The sequence below is a fragment of the Strix aluco genome, chromosome 14 (assembly GCF_031877795.1).
Source record: "Strix aluco isolate bStrAlu1 chromosome 14, bStrAlu1.hap1, whole genome shotgun sequence".
Classification (NCBI taxonomy): Eukaryota; Metazoa; Chordata; class Aves; order Strigiformes; family Strigidae; genus Strix; species Strix aluco.
Window position 1 is genome coordinate 23,299,073 of NC_133944.1, and position 18,593 is coordinate 23,317,665.

Here is an 18,593-nt window from a genome sequence, read left to right on the forward strand (position 1 = left end):
AGGTCCCTTCCCTGGCTTGCTGGGATGGCCGTGCTCTCAGGTCAGACCCATGTGTGTCTGGGAGCTAATCCTGAATTTGGGGAAGAACCTGAGAAATGCAGGTGTGCGTCTAGAATTCCGAGGCACTGTTTAACACCTCAAGCGAAGAGCAGTGCTGCAGCAGCATGCCTTGTTATGGCACCGCAAACCTCATGGTGTAGATGTACGCCTCCTGACTTTGGGAGTCGCGGGAAAGCACAGGTCTCATTATTTTTAAAATAGTGCATTTCATTGCAAGGGAAACAATCCAGTGATGTGATCCAAACCCAAGAGATCTCTCTAGAGTGGCTGCTCTACCCATAGGGTTAGCGCCCAAGACCCAGAAAACAAAACTGACTTCAACAGTCAAGCACTCCTCAAAGCAGCATTCTTATTTATTCAGTTAAAGCACACTTTTTCCCCAACAAAAAAGGATGAAAAACAATAAACAGGAAGGCAAGTTTCACACCAGTAAAAGAGGAATAAATACCGCAACACCTGAACAAATTCAAATGCATCAGGAGACAATACAATGGAGCTGACCAAAGCTTGATCAAGATTTGTCAAACAAAGTTTGACAGAGATACGTCTGCTTTTCCCCAGTACATGGGCCTGTGGTAACAGCCAAAGGCTCTGGCTGTGGTTGCTATCGAAGATGACAAAACGGCCATCACAAAGTGCATTAAAAAGTCCAATCCCAGCACTTTCCTTCTTCACAGAATCACAGACTCATCTCGGTTGGAAAAGCCCTTGAAGCTCCTCCAGCCCAACCATGAACCTCACCCTGACCGTTCCCAACTCCACCAGATCCCTCAGCGCTGGGTCAACCCGACTCTTCAACCCCTCCAGGGATGGGGACTACTCTTTCTCTGTTATTTATCACACGTGGTGCTTAGTCCTACTAAAATGACGTTTCAAATGCAGGAAAAAATGAACTTTCAGCACACAGCCTGGACCGAAATGGACTGTTAATGCAAACTCTGTCCAACCCCTTGTATTTCCCAAAGAAGCCCTGGGAGCCTGGGGTCTGAGCAGAGCCCACCTGACAAGCACACTCATCTTGAAAGCTGGGAAGAGCTAACAGCACCAAGACACCCTTCAGTACGTGATCACGCTGCCTTCTGTGCCACACTCCTCTGATGGGCGCTGGGGAGATTTGCATCTGCAAACTAGATCTGAAAATACAGGATGAAAAAGCCACATTTGGTGAAGCTTTTCCTAAATTCCAGTGTTTGAATCTCAGGTATTTGATTATTTAATTGAATTATGGCCTGATAAGCAATTTCACTGCCTTTTTTTTTTTTCTTTGTTCTTGTTTTTAAACCCTTTTCAGAGTACAGTCTCTGCAAAACGTGTCCCACCTCTACGCAGTGTCAGTATCTCACAGAGTCTAATGATGCTCTTTAAATAAGGGCAGTGGCTCCTCCAGGAATAACAGGCACCAGCTGTTCACGTCCCCCCCCCGAAGGTTTGCTGGACCAGCATTTCCATCTCATTACAAATGCCTGCCCTGCCCAAATCAGATCAGTTACATCTCCCCAGGCAAACACTGCTGTAAACAAAATTCCATAAATAAATCCACCACACGGATTAAATATTAACAGCACGAACACATAAGGAAAACATTCTAACACAAGTTAATAAATAATGAGAACAACGTGGCCACACTCCTGCAGCTCAAGCTGTCGCTCCACACGTGCAAGGGGCAGCTGTAGTCCGTCTCCTCTGCTAAGCAGCAAACTTGGTGTTTGGGATCTTCTCTCTCCAGTTCCCACAGGTCCAACCATGCAGCGACATGGAGGCTTTGGCATTCAGGGGATAGTACAGGCTTGAAGGATCCATCACGTGCTCAACGTTTCAAGCTAACTGACCCTTCCCTTCACCTTGAATTAGTGCAATCGAGTCTTCTAAAAGCCCCACAAAGGTCTACAAAACCCCACGTGAAAATAGTCAGTAGTGCACATCCTCTCACACAGAATAGTCACAGTTTTCATAAATATTTTTTACATGTTTTACAACCTCAGTAAGGTTTGCCACTGAAATTTATGGTGATATCAGCCTTTCCATGTCATCATAGTATAAATACTGATCATTTTGGGGCAACGATTTGAAATTTCAAAAGTTCTGAAGTTTCTACTAGGAAACTGAGGCAATTCTATATGAAAATGGGCCTGCTATGAAGCAAACAAAACCACATATTACCATTTTTTGCCTAAAAATCATAGAGGCATTTCACACACAGTTATACACAATTTTCAAACAGCCTGCTTGAGTGCATTTATAACAGGGTCAAGAGATTACAATTTTGTAAATAATTTTACATCCTCTCCTGGAGGATGTACATTCTTTTATTAGAACACCCTGTAGGTGTTGTAATCTTGATTAGAGATAATTAAATACTCTGTTGGCTTTCTGAATGCCTGAGCAGATGCATCTCATGCTCTTGCAGAATTTCAATCTTTTTACACCCACAACACTGCCTGCTCAGCAGCAATTCTTTACAGTCTTCTGCTTTTCTGTACAATAAAAGTTCACAAGAAACAAAACACCACTAAGTTCAGTGCACACTTGGTTCAGTGCAACAAAGGAAGACCTAATATTTACAGTTTTTAATTGTAGGAACTTTGCTCTTCTGGGTTTTTCAGTGCAATTTTTGCGGGCAGTGGGAGACGAAGAGCAATTCCTAGTGAGGCAAGGGCTCTTCTTTGCTAGTAGAAGGAGAAACAGAGTCTTGGGTCTTGGCTTGTCAAATTCTCAGCGAGGCCCTTGGGCACGGGATTGTCCCACAGCCTACAACGACAGCAAACGTGTTACTGTGGGACTAAGTACAGCGAGCGAGGAGGTGGCATGCCGAAGACAGTGGAAGAGGCAGCTTTGTGTTTTCATCAAAGCAGGCTGGGCAGCGAGACAGCAGCAACCCAGCAGCTGCCTGCTGGCTGAGATGGACTCACTTATCTAGCTTGGAAGAGGGATTAAGGCTAGTGGCTCAGGCCACTAGGATCTCAGAAAGCGGAGGAAGAATTGAGTTACACACAAGCAACCTGATTTATGTGAGCTGCCCTTCTTCATCTACCTCATTTGGTGGAGTCTACCCCAAAGCTGCCCATGCTGGGCTTCTACCATGCAAAGCAGAATGCCCCGAGGAGTCAAAGGGACTGTGTGCTGTGCTGTGCCCACCAATCTGAGCAAGCACACAGGGGCCCCAAGCTCCAGCCAGGACCAGAAACACTCCCCAGTGGTTGCTCTTGGGATGCTCTCACTATTGGGGAAGGCAGAGCCTGTTTTGGGCCAAAGAGACAGCTCAGGTAGGAGCATATGCTTGGCTCTGGGACCTGTATTACCAGAAAGTTATCAGAGAGGCTCTCAGAAGTGTGACTTTTCAAATGAGTGGGTCTCTGCTACAAGAGGTTTCTAGTGGAGTTTGATACACAGGGTTTGGAGAAGCAATGACAAGCAGTGGGAAAAATCAGGTGTCCAAGTATCTGCAAGATACAGATCCCAGGACAGAGTGGGACAGGGCAGGAATGTATCTCAGAAGTTAAATCAGATGTAATGGGAGAAAGAAAACTTACAGGAAAAAAATGCAGCAAACTTCCTGATGGGGACATTGCACAACTGGCTCTTCATTTTTACCTTATTGAAAGCCAGTAAGCTTTTCAGTCCATTTTTCCCAGGACTTTCCGAGGGGGTGGAGCTGCCTAGAAAACCCTCAGCTTACTTGGCTTGCATCTGCATCCCCTGCAATACCCTATTCCATGCCAGCTAACCCAGGGCAGCAGGCTGGTCACCCTGACTTGCCCTTGCTGAGCCGACACCCAGCTCTGTGGTACCTGCTCACCTTATGAATTGAATTTCCAGGCACTTGGCAAGTTCCTCTGCAAGCCTTGTGGCTCCACAGGCACCAATCTGATTTTTCTCCAGACTGTTTTAGAAATAAAAAGAGAATTTTAAAATCCCAAAATGAATCAAGAGTGGAAAACAGCTGAATAATCACTGGCTCCTCCTGTCCCAGAAGAGCTACACTTTTGCACAAGCACAGCAATGCCACACAACTTACATCAGCCTCATCTTTAACACTGTGGCCCTGTTTTATGCAAGAAGTGTGTGTGCACTGCTCCTTATGAAGTCCTTCTAGCAACAGGACTTTTAAGCAGATCTTTTGCCCTTGGAGCACTCCAACAGATCTCACGGCAAACGTGGTGCCAAAAAATGCTAGTAACAACTCCTCCTGCCTCAGACACAACCTTCCTGCTTGTACCTGTAAAACAGCCGGGCTCTACTATGTAGTTTCCCTGCCCAAGACAAACAAAACTCAGTTCCTGACTCTATTACCCAAAGACTAATATTTTCATACAGCTGAGAGATGGAAGACACACACCATGTATTCCAAAGGACTAAAGGGAGGAAAGCTCCATGAGCAGTTCTTGAGCAGCTGACAGTCCCTCCCATGGAATAGCGCTGGGTTGTGATGCCACCAGGCCAGCACATAAACTGGTGACATCGACCCCAGCTGACGGTTGTGCTGCAGTTCCAGCACAGGAGCTGCATCGGAGCTTCCAGTGAGCTCCTGTGGCCCAGCACCCCTTGCTGCAGGCTTCCACAAAGGAAAGCGCTCTGAGCACAGCACCCATCTAGACCGTCCCAGGCACTGAAGAGAAGTAAAAGCATGCAGTAAGCAGCTCACCTGAGGTCATTAGGTGATATGACTCATGGCCTAGAAACACCAGTTTGTCTTCCCTAACTCAAACAGGAGGCCTGCACAGACCAGCTTCTGCTTAGATACCTACACTGCGAACACCTTAAATCAAAAATGCCTCTCTGCGCTGTGTATCACCCAAGCAAGGCTGGCCCTCAGCGCATGCAGCAAGAATGCTAAGCAAGAATTTGAACTGCAAAAGCTTGTCATTCCTAATGTCCGTTCCCTTTCTGGAAGTGCTGTGGTTGAAGGCTCAACAACAGAAAAACAAGTCTTCTTCCTGGGGTTGCTCTCAGGGCTGTACTCACTCTAACATCTTCAGCTTTTCCATTCCCGGGAGAGCACTGGCCAACTCTTGGGCTCCTCCGTCACCAAGGGCATTCCAAGACAGTCTAAGGCAGACAAGAAATCCCAGGTGTGAGTCAGTCGATGAACACAAGGGGAACAGCAGCAGTGCTGTGATACAACCCCCTCAGCCTGTTCACAAGAGCTTATCACCCTCTTATCATGGCAGGTAAACATTCCCCTGATTTACACACTTAATTTTGAGGCATTTCCTCAGTTTCACCACATAGTTTCATGTACAGTAAGACACCAGGAAGTGTCAGCACAGAGCCTGAGGACCATGGTTATCTCCAGAGTCCTGCAGGCCCAGGGAATGAGAGGCAAAAGATGGAAACAACTGCTGAGCACACACAGCTTTACCCCAGGACAACTTCTCCTTGTGCTGATGGCGTTAAACTATTGCAGCAGCTAAGGCACCTCTCAGACCTGCTCTTAAAGCTGCCTTTTGATTTTGAGCTCTTTCAAAGGATAGCTCACAGGGCTCTTGAAAGGCTAGGTTTTTCACTTTCCGATGCGTTAGCAGTGAGAAAATTTTTCAGATCCTTTATTTGTCACTGGCTGAACAGCCTGGCCACTTCCCTCTCACCTGGAACACAGAAATCTAGCATGGCACCAGTCAGTCCTTCACTCAGCTGAATGATCCTGGGGCCACCCCACAGATCCATTCCTCTACCCAAGTCTGGGGAACTCCAGAATTTCTGTATGGCATGTAAGAGTCAAAAAAAGAAATGCAGGATAGGATCCAGCTCAAGAATTGGGACCTTCCAGCAAACAGGTTCATGGCCTGTTCTGGGATATCATGGGTATCAGTGTATTGCTGTCCATGTCACTCAGATTTCCCAATGACAGAACTCACATGTTCCTCCACTGACAAGACCCTGCCTAACACTAGTATTAAAGAAGAATTTGCTTGCCTGTTAGTAATGCAGGAGTAGTAACTAACCACATGGTCAGCTAGTCTTAGTGCCATGCTGCAAGCGACACACCTATGCACTGAATATTGCTTTAGTCATCCCACTACTCCACTGGATCATTACCAGACCTCTCCTGGGTCTGACAATAAAATCCTGGCTTTGACCTAATGCTCCGAGTCCAAAGATATCAGTTATCTCCACACAAATACCTTCTGTGTGAGAGAGAGGAAAGCCTGGTGGACTTATGACCCATGCATCATTTTACTCAAACCACCCATTTTGCAGAACTGAAGCACATAAGAGTGGCATGATGATCAAGTGTTACCACAGCAGAGATGATAGAGAGCCTAGGTCTTGCAGCTCTGTATCCTGATCGAGGAATGATCTCAGCCAGGGAGGTCTGTACCCTGCCAGCACCCCAAGCAGTGTTAGTCTTCATTAAAGCTACAGGTAGTTCAGGATTGGTGAGACTGCTGCTGACCCCATGGGATCCTGTGTACTAGAATTAAATTTAAGGTCCCTCTAGTGCAAGGGGGCAAATTGCTTTTAAAAAGACCTAAGCTGAAGCAGGTTGCCAGCAGGCTCCTTGCTGAGGTTCTTTTGGGCAGGTGAACACATCAGAATGTAGTCAGCCCACCTATGCTGTTTATTGAAAACATGTTAAACATCCACACATCAGAGCAACCCCTTTTTTTCCAGTGTGGAGAGCGAGACTGCAGCTGGTGGTACACCCTGTTCATCTACAGGCTGAATTCACTGTGCTTCGAGCTCTCAGTTCAGCCTCTGCAATTGTACAGAGAAGCTCCTGCTTCTGCTCTGAGAAACAACTGTGGCCATCTTGTAAAAAAATGGAGGAAACACTTGGCCCATGGAGAACAAGATGGGGAATGTGTCCTGCCTCACAAAGCAGATGACCAGGGATAATGGGCAGAGTTTGAAGATGAGTGTTTCCCTCCATATTCTGCTCAGCTCTTCACATTCGGCTTCCTATAAGTTGCTAGTTATACCAGGAAATTTTTAGCAGTGAATTTAGCCAATTAGTAAATTACTAGCAAATTTATCACTAAAAAGTACTTAGTGGTAAGTACCAATAAGTATTTAGCAGGATCAGAAGTGCACTGCAGTTGAAAATAGGAGAAGACATTAAAACGAGAGTGACCTGTATGTTGAAGGATCTCTCCACCCATTCTCATCACACTCACATTATCTCCTCCATGGAAGGGCATTGTCGGAAGCCGTGAGAAAGTGCTTTTGAAGCATCATCAGTGATTCCACAGAGTTTCAAGCTGAAGCAGTGGGGAGAGAAAAAACAGAGGGCACTGTGTTGGCATCAGCCAGCCACACTCTGCCCTGGCAGCCTTCAGTGCCCTGGTACTCACTCGATCTTCCGGAGGCGTTCAAAGCATGGCAGCCCCTCAGATAGGGCATGGATACTTCCTTCCCCAAGGTCATTTTCTGATAAACTGTAAGAGTAATGAAGAAGCTTTGAGTGGCTGCAGAAAAAGCAGGTAGTCAGAGAAAAGCCACCACCAACTGTGTGAATCAGCAAGTCAATAACTAGTACCCAGACTGAGTAAGGGCTCTAGACAGCAGGGACAAGCCAGATTGGCACAGGGCAACTCAGGGTTTGGTAAAATGGGAATGACAGCCCTGCTCTAACTCACAACATAAGTCCACTCAGCAGCGAATTGCTTGCAGGCAACTTGGGGTTATACCAATGGCAAAGATGGACAGACCCGCAGCACATCATGTGTTGTACGTGAAACTGGAAATAAGAAGTTATACTGGAGTTAATGACTGGTGTGACTTGAGAGGAAGTGACAGTAAGGGAGAGTGGGAAGAAGATGTGGCACTCAAAGACCTTGAGGGCAGCAGTCACTGCCTTCCAGTCTTTACCAGGGTGTGCTGCTCTGTTCTCATCTACCAGCCATAGCAGCACCTCCCCTGCTCTAACATATCACACCTAAAATTACCTAATTCAGCTTGTTATTTAACAGTATGCACCTAACAAAGAATGGTGACATCAAGGATGCAGCAGGAGGAGTTAACTTGCATCACCTCCATTCTTTCAGTTCTTTATTTAGAAATTCTACCCCAGGTTACTGCATACAGTAGTTCAAAGGCATGTGGCTACACAAAGCCTGGCAAACAGCACTGGCAGACAAGGTTTAACACCTAAAGTGATCTAAGCTGCCCCGCACGCAGTGCACTGCAGTGACCTCCAGAGAGTGCCTCCTCTCATCCTGAGAAAAGGTCTAGAATGGAATGGGTGGAAAGATTGCCCTCTGCGGAGTCACCCCGAGCATGGGAAGAGCTACGTGACAGCCTCAGGCCTTCAAGCTAAATGATTCCCACCCGCAGAGTGAAACTAGTCCATACATTTGGCGCCATCCCAAGTGCACCTGCCATGGCCTACCTTATCTCTTCTAGCAGCCCACACACCACCAGGGCTCTGGCCAGCTTCATCCCTCCTGCTGGCCCAATGTTATTGTTCTGCAAGCTAACAAAAGAAACATAAGCATTGGAAGATTATTTTAGAATAAAGCTGTAACAAAAGTTCATATTTAACTTGCCAAGAAGGTAACTGCTACATCTTTTGAACCAGCACCCAGTGCTGGTAATAACCTGGGATCCTTTAGATTAGTCTTAACAAAGGGGCCTGGAAAACAGGGAGGCAACAGTGTGAGGCAGCGATGTGGCTAGCATGTCATGTGGCTCCTGCTGCTGTCAGTGACACCTGAGCTGAGGACATGCAGGTTCAGTGGATTTGCCCGTGCTCACAACAAAGGAGCACAGTCAGCCGGTCACTGCAAAAGCAAAAGCTGCCTAGTACCACCAGGAGTCTGTCTCCAGCTCTGTGCACATGGGATCAGTTTGAGATGAGTCAGGAATGGTCTTAAGAACAAAGAATGGACGGGACCTCGTGTCTGCAGATTTCCCACCACCTTTCCAGTGAAGACAAGAACCTAGGCAGAAGACTGAAGTCTCCCACCACTGGGATTCCTCTTCTAAGATATCTTTTGACAATACCTTAGACACAGGGTAGAAAGCACATCACTACACTAAATGAGCCCCATGAGCTCTTCTAGATCACCAATTTCTTGCTTTGCTACTGTAAAACAGTACAAGAAAGTCCTACATGTTAGAGGTCTGGAAAGACTCCCATAAAAGGTTTAAAAATATAACATCATTAAGTTCAGGGGGAAAAACCACTCAGAGGTGCCTGCACAAAACAGTGAGGGACCACAAAAGGTCCATTACATCAGAACAAGAGGGCAGCCAGAGGCATTAAAAGATAACATACTCAAAACCAATTTTAAGGGTTATTTTACTGTATATACAATGCCTGGTTCATCTCTAAAGTTAACACTGCAAGAGATTTTGCAAGAATAGCTGATGTGACTTGATGCAGCAAGGTAATTGTGGAGGGTTTTTCAACCCTGAGACACTTAAAATATCGTCTAAACAAGAGATCAGTGCACCACTGCAGTCTCTGCCTTTTCCCATGCCTTCTTTCAACCATCCCACATATTCCCAGGATATCCAGCTCTCCTGGGGCAGAGGCTGACACTTACCACAGGATCTTCAGGCTGGTCATGTGGGGCAGACAGAGGGCAAGTTTCATTGCTGTCCTGTCTCCAAAACCATTCCTCGATAGTCTGGAAGAAGCAGAAATGAAATGTAACTGACAGTGAACTACAGAGCCTCATTCCTCACCTGTGTGTCACCCACACGTGTCTGTGACCCTCATTCCTCACCCACATGTGCATGGGACTATGCTGAAAGGAGCTAATGTCCATGATTCAAAGGACACTGGGAGTGGGAGGAAAGAACAACGATGTTTTGTAACCCTGCAGCAGGAGTTTAAAAGGAACTAAAATTGACTTGCACTTCTCAGAAGCACAGTGATCTCCTTTCCCAACTAGGTTGTCCTGAGCTGGAATTACATCAAAATTGCACTTTAATACGTACCCTTAGCCCAGTATGCTGTAAGCTGAAGGTTAATATGAATAGCTCCAGCATTTTAACTGTAACAGAAATAACTTTTTCTGATTTGGTTTTTTTTTTATTATTTCTTTAACATGTCAGGGGCACATTTGTTCTATAAACTGGTCTGCAGTGGAATGACAGATAATACATCTGAGTAAAGCCTCTATCTGTCATCTTCCCTCCATTTTTGCAGCCATATAGATTCATGCTGATTTCTTAGGCAACACAGACTCTGCACAGCCCATATGCCTGTGACACTGGCTATTAAACCACAGACTCATCTCTTCCCCACTGATGCAGTCTGTATGGTTCTTGGGAATCTCCAAGAGATTGCAGTGAACAAGTAATCCCCAAACCTCCCACACCCAGCACGACACATTCCTATCCCGTGTAGCTATGAGTTTTTACCCTGCTCTGATAAGAATCGGTGGTAAAAATTATTTTGGCTTTACTGGAGACAGATTACAGTTCATTTCTTTGCCTTGATTTTTGCCCAGCTTCGTGAAGGGACATTGGAAATGACACACTTACAGTAACTCCTCAATGCACTTGCAATAGGCAAGAGCTTCCATCAGCTTTTCCCATCCAGCAGGACTAGGACTGTTCCCTGAAAGGCTAAAATAAGCATGAAATACTCTCAGTGACCGAACAAGAACCGGAATGTACCAGCTTAAGATATTGCACTGTTTGCCTGGTGTGATGGGAGACTTGGGTCACTGCAACAATGGGCTACGCGGGGCTACAGCGCTGTGTTCAGAGACACAGATCTCTGGAAAATGGCCTGGGGATTTGTAGTGTGTTTTTGTCAAGTACCGAGTCACTACTGCCCCTGCAGGTACTGGGGGGGAAGGAGCAGTTTTGACTCTCCCAGACAGAACTGGGAATTTCCTTTTCTTGTTCAAGTCATTTCCAGGTTTTTAATTTCAAAAAATTACAAGGCATACCCCAGATCTAGGCCTAACAAACAGCCTGGATGCTCTAATTTCTGTTCCCTTGGAGGAGGGACAGTTTGAATCCATGACTCTGGGAGAGAGCCTTGTCTAGAGACTGTGTCCTCGCTTTGACAAATTCTCAATTTCACCTCGACATCCACTAGCAAAAGAAAGCAGTATAACAACAATGGGGGCCACCACACTGGGAACCCCACATAGCCCAAGGAAAGGTGCTGCGTGGATATATGAGATTTGTATGATTCCCCACAAGCTTGCAGATTTACTTTCCAGGACACACCGAGCCAGGGATCTCTCTGTTCAAACAGCTAGCAAAGCTGGCAAGTGCCCACCACGGTCTCTGGGGGTGATGCACGAGGACATGGCTGTAACCTTCACCCTCAGAGAGTCTCTGCACTGGCAGAAAAAGTTACTGCCAGACCCAGCTGTACATGGGGAGGGCAGGAGAGAGAATGCTTTCCTTTGGTTTGGTAGATTTTGTATCAGGTCTTCAATGACATTGAAAACGCTGCCAAGTGGAACACTGTATAAATGAAGGTGGCACGGGGCCTCCCACACAGGCTTCCCCACCAACTGTGGCCATAACCAAAATGACTGCAAACAAAAAAAGGGGACTCACTCAATTCTCTTCAGGTTTTGCATTTTCAGCAGGACAGCAGCTAGATTTATCAGGCCTGGATCTCCGATCTTGTTGTGGCTTAAACTTTAAAGAAGACAAGACAGGCTGTGTTGTAAAGGAAAATGCTAAGTGCCAGGCAAAGTATGAGATCTTATTTAATGTCTCCCATCTGCTGCGTGACACCTCTGACCTTGGCAGCAGCATCAAAGAGCTGCTTGTCTCAACTATCTCATGAAAAGACTAATAGCTGTTAATGAGGCATTAAAAAAAATTGCAAAGAACAACTAAAATCACTGGATCTTGTTAGTGGGTGGGAAATCACTTCAGCCAGAATAGGAAGACAGCCAACAGGTGGTTATTATTTTCCAAACTACTACAGTGGAGAATGGACAGCATCTGGCTAGAGAGAGAGGGAAAAAACAGAGCAAGCCTGGGGTTGGCTCTAGGTTCAGATCTTTTCAAAGCAGGGAGAGTCCAAGGCTCTCCCAGGAGAGAAGGGGGCCTCTGGCTCTGTCCTGGATCCCAGGGATTCCAGAGAAGATTTAAATCCAGAGGCTCTTTAATCCATTTTCTACGTGACTGCAGCAAAGTGGGGTTAGACCAAATTCTCCTCTTCTGAACACCAAGCTCTGATTTCCTCTAGCCCAAGGTACCTCATACATGAGCATTTTGCAACCTCCCTGCTTTTGTTACAACATCGTACATAAGCACATCTGGGTCTCTCCAAATGTTGGCACTAGTGGTCACCTCTCTGCTGATAAGAGACTGCAAGAAAGGATAAACTTACTCGATTTCCTCCATGTAGTGCATATTCTTCAAGGCTTCTGCCAGTGTGGAGCAGCCATCATTACCAATACTGTTATGGTTCAAGCTGGAAACAACATGCCCAGGAAAATGGACATTAAGCTCGTTATTCAGTATCAGAAGCTGGGCTAGAGGCAAGCTGCAGACACACACTTACATAAGCCTTTTCAGAGATGGCATTTCACGAAGTCCCAGCACAAGTTTAGGAATGGCAGCACTGCTGAGTTTCATGGAGCCCAGGCTGAAAGATGAAGTAACGCAGGAACAACTAAGTACCCACAGGCAGTCATGTGAGCACTCAGAGCAGAGGAGAGCACAAAAAGGGTGGAAGAGAAGTGGGAGGGTATTCTAGTCACTGTGAATAGTTTTCAATTTTGTTCTCTAATGCCATTCTACTGGACATGTTTGGATTCTAATAAAATACCAAAAGAAACCCAAATGTCTGGAGCAAGAACCCAGCCCCTCATGGAGCAACGTGCCACTGTGACCACAAGATGGCAAAGTTCTCACAACAGCAACATACACGGCCCAGTGGCACTTTGTAACCGAAGGATGTCTGACATGTAGGTGCCTAGAAACCACCTCTGTGTGCAGGACACCAGATCAATCCTCCAGGAGTGAAATGCTGGCTCTGGGATTGCTGCACAGGAAACACTGCCCGCCCAGTGGGACATGATCCATGCAAAAACCAGCTACCAAAACACTTGATTTCTTCACTGGACATTCCCTGCCGCAGAGTACTGATCTCTGTCTCTCTCACTCATTGTTCATGGCAAATAGAAAGGAATTGTTCTTCTTCCCTGTCTGAAGTCCTCCAGCCATCAGGAAAACTACATCTGTCTACAGTACAGGCAGAAAAGAGGCTGCAGTTTAACTAAAGCTTCTAGAAAGACCTGGTAGGCTCTGGATAGCCTGGATAGATATCCAGATATCTATCTGGATAGATAACAACACACTCACTTGAGCTCTTCAATGGCCTGGCAGTTCTGTAAGCCTGTGATCAAGTAATCAATTCCACTTGGCATAATACTGCTGGAGGTCAGCCTGCAAAACAGCAAGGATCAAATAAGAAGGTCAGGTCTCAGCACACTGAGAAAGAGGAATTTACTTCTTCACCAACAGGCAAGCTGCCCCATCCCAAACTCCAGCCAGCACAGACATCAGGGACCAGGGAGTTCATAGGGATGTCCACACCTCCCGTGTACAGGACTACAAGGACTAGGTAGTTCAGAGATGTTCACATGATGTACATGTACCAAACAGCACAGTCTCAACCCTCAGCATTTCACTGGGCAGAGACGCCCTTTATAAGCCTACCTCTCACTTACAGGCAGCTGAAGAAGGCTGTGAAAAGGCCTGAATGCTACTCATACCAGAAAAAGCTCTTTTACACAGTAAGGTGGTATAAACTTACCAAGCCAAGGTCTCACTCTCAAACTGATTTCACTTCAAAAAAGGTGAGAGGAAAGAACCTCAAGAGATGCACATGGTGCCCCTTATAACCACCTTTAGCACAAACTGTAGAGAGCTGTTCAGTTTGCAGTCAAGACACAGCTCAGGAGAGATCACATAGATCATGGCCATATTCCAGACAAAGCATTTTAGAGAGGATCAGGGCAAGGCACAAGGTTGAGCAAACGATAAAGATGTGGAAAAGACCATAGCTGGGGACATACCCGAACTTCTTCAGCTCTGGAAGAAGTAGGAAAATCCTGACTAGCGTTTCTGCTTCATCATTGTGGAGCTCAACATGAGACCATCTGCAAGAACAGAACAACAGATCTGGGCTACGTCTACTGATGATGGAAGGTCTGTGCCAAGTCCACACAACTAAAGCACAGTGGTGCTGGGACACTGAAGAAGCATCACGACATCAATACTTGGCAAGGTCCCATGGGAACTCCCAGCCACGATAAGCGAGTACAGGTTAACTGGGCAGAGGGTCTCCGTTATTTTATGATTTAGATGCCTTCAAAGGATACCCCAGGAAGCCACTAGGTCTGTGGGTCTTTCTTATTTTCCATCCAAACACTCTTAAGCAGGGAACCCAGAGGGCAGGGACTAGGACCTTGCACTGGCCTCTCCCCTGCCCTGCTGTGTGCTCTCCTGCACACACAAGGACAATCTACTCCCTTCCCAAAAAAATCCTCTACAATGCCTGGCAACTCACCTCAGTTCCTGAAGCTGAGCACATTTTTCAAGAACCCTTTGGTAGAAGCAAGCATGTTTGATTTCTGGCTTGTCCAGGTTCAATCTGCAGGATACAAACACACAACGCAACTGTCAGTAACAATCAGCAGACGCCCACTGCAGTGTCAGGTGGCCCTTAGGGCCAGGCTTAGGAACAGATCAGAGCTTTGCAGGTGCCCTCCCTGAGCTCTCCTGCTATGTCCCATCTACACCACAGTCCAGTGTAGAGAAACACAGCCCCTCCCCAGCCGCCACCTTCTTCAGCTACACAAAGGGGAGAAGACACTAATGCTGTTCTCTCCCTATACATTCGTGCAGAAGCCAGCATATCTTAAGTCTTCAAAGTTTCCTGAGTGCTCCTGGTCCTGTGGGAAATGTAGGTAGACTTTTTTTACCTCGTGCAGGTCCAGCATGGGCCTGAAGGAGGGTGGCCTAAAAGACACATGCACGTGATTACAGTTTCTTTCACATGTTGGCACAGAGGCACGCTGAGACTGAACCCACGGAGACCAGAGTCTCAGACACTCTGAAAATATTTTTCATCTCATGGTGAGTTACAGAACGAGCAGAAAATAATGACAAATAGTCACTTTCTCACCTGCTAACGACTGATTCCACCTTCTCCAGGCAGCGTGGGAAACTTACACCTAATTGGAAGAGGGTTTTGTCTTTACATATCCTGGAAAGATAGACATTGGAGAACATAAGCCTGTGAACTCTTGAGGGAGAGCAAATGCTATTTTCCAGAAGAAAAATCAGGAGGACTAGATGGGACAGGACAAAGCTGGTGCATTAATACTAACACCCACCTCTGAAGAGTTTTTCAGTGTTTAAACTAGTTTCAAAGCTAGCCTAATCTGGGCACCCTCTCTCCCAAGGGAGACCAGGAACACAGTCTCCTTTCCACTAAACCTTCTTAGCTGTGTGACCACAAACGTTCTAAGCACTTCTACCTGCCAGACATTTGGGCCAAACTGGCTTCAAGTTGGCTAATGGTTTACAAATGCACTAGAGACAGAGAATAAAGAAAAGAAGAGCAAGTTAAAGTGCTGGCTTCAATCCCATTTCCTTAAAAGTATCAGGATAAAAGAAATTATCTAATAGATACCAGAACTTGAGGTGTTACTTACGTGATCTCAGTAATGTTTCCACAGGCCTGGACAGCCAGCTCAAGAAGGTTCATGACACTTTCTTTAAATACCCATGGCTCTTCTATGCTGCAAAGCAGAATATAGGCCACTCTGCTTTATTCACATGCACAGATCCACCTCTGCCTCTGTCAGCTGAGTGCTCAGCACTCTAATATACACAAAAGGCTGCTTTGCTCATCAGAGTAATGTCTAGATAGGAAACAGGATGCAAACTGGGAACAAACAGAGAAGTAACCCAGCTCCCCTGCAGAGGAGGACACAGACATCAACTTCCTGCCTGCCTACCACTGACAGCAATGAGAGGGAGCCTGGCCCTTGTGCTCTAACACAAGGGGGGAAGTGAAGAATTCGCTACCCAGGTGAACTGTGGGATGCTCTGGTGAGACCTCTGGCGAGAACACAGTAGGAATGCGTTCACCAGAATTAACAACCTTCTTTGTAAGGCAGGTAGAGGTCTAGAGACAGCACAGCTTTACCTGATGCTTAGTATGAATCAAGGAGATAAAGCCAAAATACTTAGAGTATATTGAACTTAAGAGTCACCCATGGGAATTTCTCTACCTATCTAGGTACCTACGCTACCTATCTTTGGAATAAGCACAGTTCACTTCTGCTTTTGATGAGAGAAGACCTTAGATGATCAGACCAGCCTCAGATCAATATCTAAAACAGCACAGTACCTGATTTTCAGAGGACCCAGATTTTTCCTCAGTGAACGCAAAAGTCTTTCTGCAGCTTGGACTGTCATGTTGTTATTTGAGGATCTAGAACCAAAGGCTATTGTAATGAAAAGCTTACAAATGAGCCCACCCAAATGGGTCCGAGCAGCCATTAACTCACATGTACTCTGTCAGACCAGCGCACTTTTCCAGGAGCAAGCACAACTTTTCCAAGTGCTCTGGCTGAAAGTTGCACTCTGTGAGTCTGAAAGGAAGCAAAAGAGAGCAGTCTTAGTTCCTTACAAACAGTTCAGGCTTTCTGACTCAGAAATCTCAGGTATCACACAGAGAAAGGATGGCACCAAAACCTTAAATGCCTTCCAGGGCTTCCAAAAGAGATTGTGGCAACACTTTAAAAGCATCTGTTGCAATGTTCTGCTACAGCGTACATGTATGCCAACAGGGCAGCTTTTTGTAGCACCCTGCCCTGTAACAGGGACTGTAGGCACACCTACACGTTCCTAGGTGAGGAACAGTCAATGAGGGAGCAGTGATAGAAAGGGATGTGTGATCCTCAGTGACGTGAGAAAGCTCTTCTCAGAAGGTGAAACAAAGGAAATGTATCACCTCTTAGTGTAAAATATCACCAAACCAGAAGCTAGGGGCTACAGGAGGTTTTGTCTGCCTTGTCCCTAGAAAAAGAACACCACCTCTGTCAAAGAAATCACCAAAAATAAATCTGCACTATTACCTCAAAATCTTTCTCGGGTCATCTCTGCTTGTCAACTTGATGATTAAAGTTGCTTTGGAGCACAAACTGCACAGAAAAGATACGTGAGTGTAAGATTTGGAGGGAAAATAACTTTTTTTTCTCAGTGATGAGAATTTAACAGTACATCAAACTGCACAAAGCAACGCAGCACAACAGTGACAGAGGTACCTGGCCCGGCTCACCTCTCCCTACAGTAAACCAGCGCAGGGAAATGCTTCAGAAAGGTTTCACTAGCACTAAATTGGCATAAGGCAGCACTGGTGGTTGGAGAAGCAATCCTGATCTGACCTGCTTTTCTCTGCCTCCTCCTGTCCCTGCACTCTCTGCCAAGCTCTGGAGAGAGCTAAAACAGGAGACTGATCTGCTTTAAAATAGCCCAGTCAAAAAATTCAGCACCCACATGGAACTGCAGGAATGAATTCAAGTGACCCTGGTTAAATTTGGTTCATGACAGACCAACTGGTCTGCATGAACATAAACACTGATGAGGGCAGATATGCAGCATGGCCCAGCCTTGTGGCTTCAAGCCGTGAGAAAAAGCAGTTCATGCCAGTGCAACAAGCCCAGATACACGGGCTATTTTTGCCAGAGAGGAAAGGAGACAAAGATGCAAATCCAAGTGAAGAACATTGGAAAGTGCTTTCAACAGACTCACGCTGAAATCTCAACATACTGAAGTGAATTAGGGACCACATTTTTACAGAGCAAATGCTGACTCCTGCCCTGAAGAGGTTGATTTACAGACAGATACATACATGACAACAATTAGTACAGCTGAATACTTGTGTCTTTATACACAAAAATTAGTTGGCCCTGTGGAGTAACAGTTCTGCTAGCTTCCTCCTTGGCAGCTATGTTTGGCCAGTAGAAACGGACATAAACAAAAGCTTTGCATGCACTTGTACATAAAGGTAGTTGAAAACATGGTTCTTGTCATTATTACCTGAAGGTCACAAACTTTTGATAATTAAGGGGAAAACATGCAGGGAAGAATCAGAAATTAGTGAGGAGAAACACATACCTGATTTCAACTTCAGCAGTATTTCCAGATGTGGTAAACACACTTATGAGATGCAGAACTCCATCCTGAGAAATCCTATTATGGCTGAGACTGCCCAGAAGAGAAGGAAGGTGTTAAGAGTTGGGGTCTTCCCGAGGCTCCTCAGCCACAGAGGTGAAATTCAAGTTGGCACCAAAGGTAGAACAGTTTGTGGGGTGCTAGACCCCTTCAGCTGTGCTAAATGCACCAAACCCCTCTAAGACACGGCACTGATGATTTGGGTGATACAGCCGATTTCCAGCTTGCCTCTGCTGGAGCAGCTGGAGGGGGAGAGGCTGGTGTAGAGCACAGCTAAGCTCACAGCACCTATGGGCCGTGAGTTATTCAAAGAGGACAATGTCCACGGAAAACTGATGAACTGAAAACTCAGGGGACTGGGTCAACTTCTGTCACACTAGCCCACTCTGGGCCTCGTTATCTGCTGC

General features: G+C 46.1%; 1 protein-coding gene across 6 annotated transcripts in view; it reads right to left on the bottom strand.

The window, feature by feature from the left end:
• Nucleotides 1–392: 392 nt before the first annotated feature.
• The window catches only part of NLRC5 (NLR family CARD domain containing 5), a 52,979-nt gene continuing 34,778 nt past the window's right edge, over nt 393–18,593 (bottom strand). For 3 of the 6 annotated variants that reach the window (XM_074840059.1, XM_074840056.1, XM_074840055.1), the window contains 20 exons: nt 18,130–18,219; nt 17,088–17,153; nt 16,518–16,601; nt 16,358–16,441; nt 15,657–15,743; nt 15,125–15,205; nt 14,507–14,590; nt 14,013–14,096; nt 13,297–13,380; nt 12,494–12,577; nt 12,320–12,403; nt 11,533–11,616; nt 10,495–10,578; nt 9,549–9,632; nt 8,390–8,473; nt 7,353–7,436; nt 7,176–7,259; nt 5,023–5,106; nt 3,857–3,940; nt 393–2,808 (listed from right to left, as the gene is read on the bottom strand). In XM_074840059.1, coding sequence (XP_074696160.1) covers nt 2,727–2,808; nt 3,857–3,940; nt 5,023–5,106; nt 7,176–7,259; nt 7,353–7,436; nt 8,390–8,473; nt 9,549–9,632; nt 10,495–10,578; nt 11,533–11,616; nt 12,320–12,403; nt 12,494–12,577; nt 13,297–13,380; nt 14,013–14,096; nt 14,507–14,590; nt 15,125–15,205; nt 15,657–15,743; nt 16,358–16,441; nt 16,518–16,601; nt 17,088–17,153; nt 18,130–18,219 — 1,666 coding nt within the window. In that variant the 3' untranslated portion in view covers nt 393–2,726. Of the gene's footprint in view, nt 2,809–3,856; nt 3,941–5,022; nt 5,107–7,175; nt 7,260–7,352; nt 7,437–8,389; nt 8,474–9,548; nt 9,633–10,494; nt 10,579–11,532; nt 11,638–12,319; nt 12,404–12,493; nt 12,578–13,296; nt 13,381–14,012; nt 14,097–14,506; nt 14,591–15,124; nt 15,206–15,656; nt 15,744–16,357; nt 16,442–16,517; nt 16,602–17,087; nt 17,154–18,129; nt 18,220–18,593 lie in introns of those variants that run through there. The other 3 variants (XM_074840057.1, XM_074840058.1, XM_074840060.1) reach the window with 3 other exon arrangements.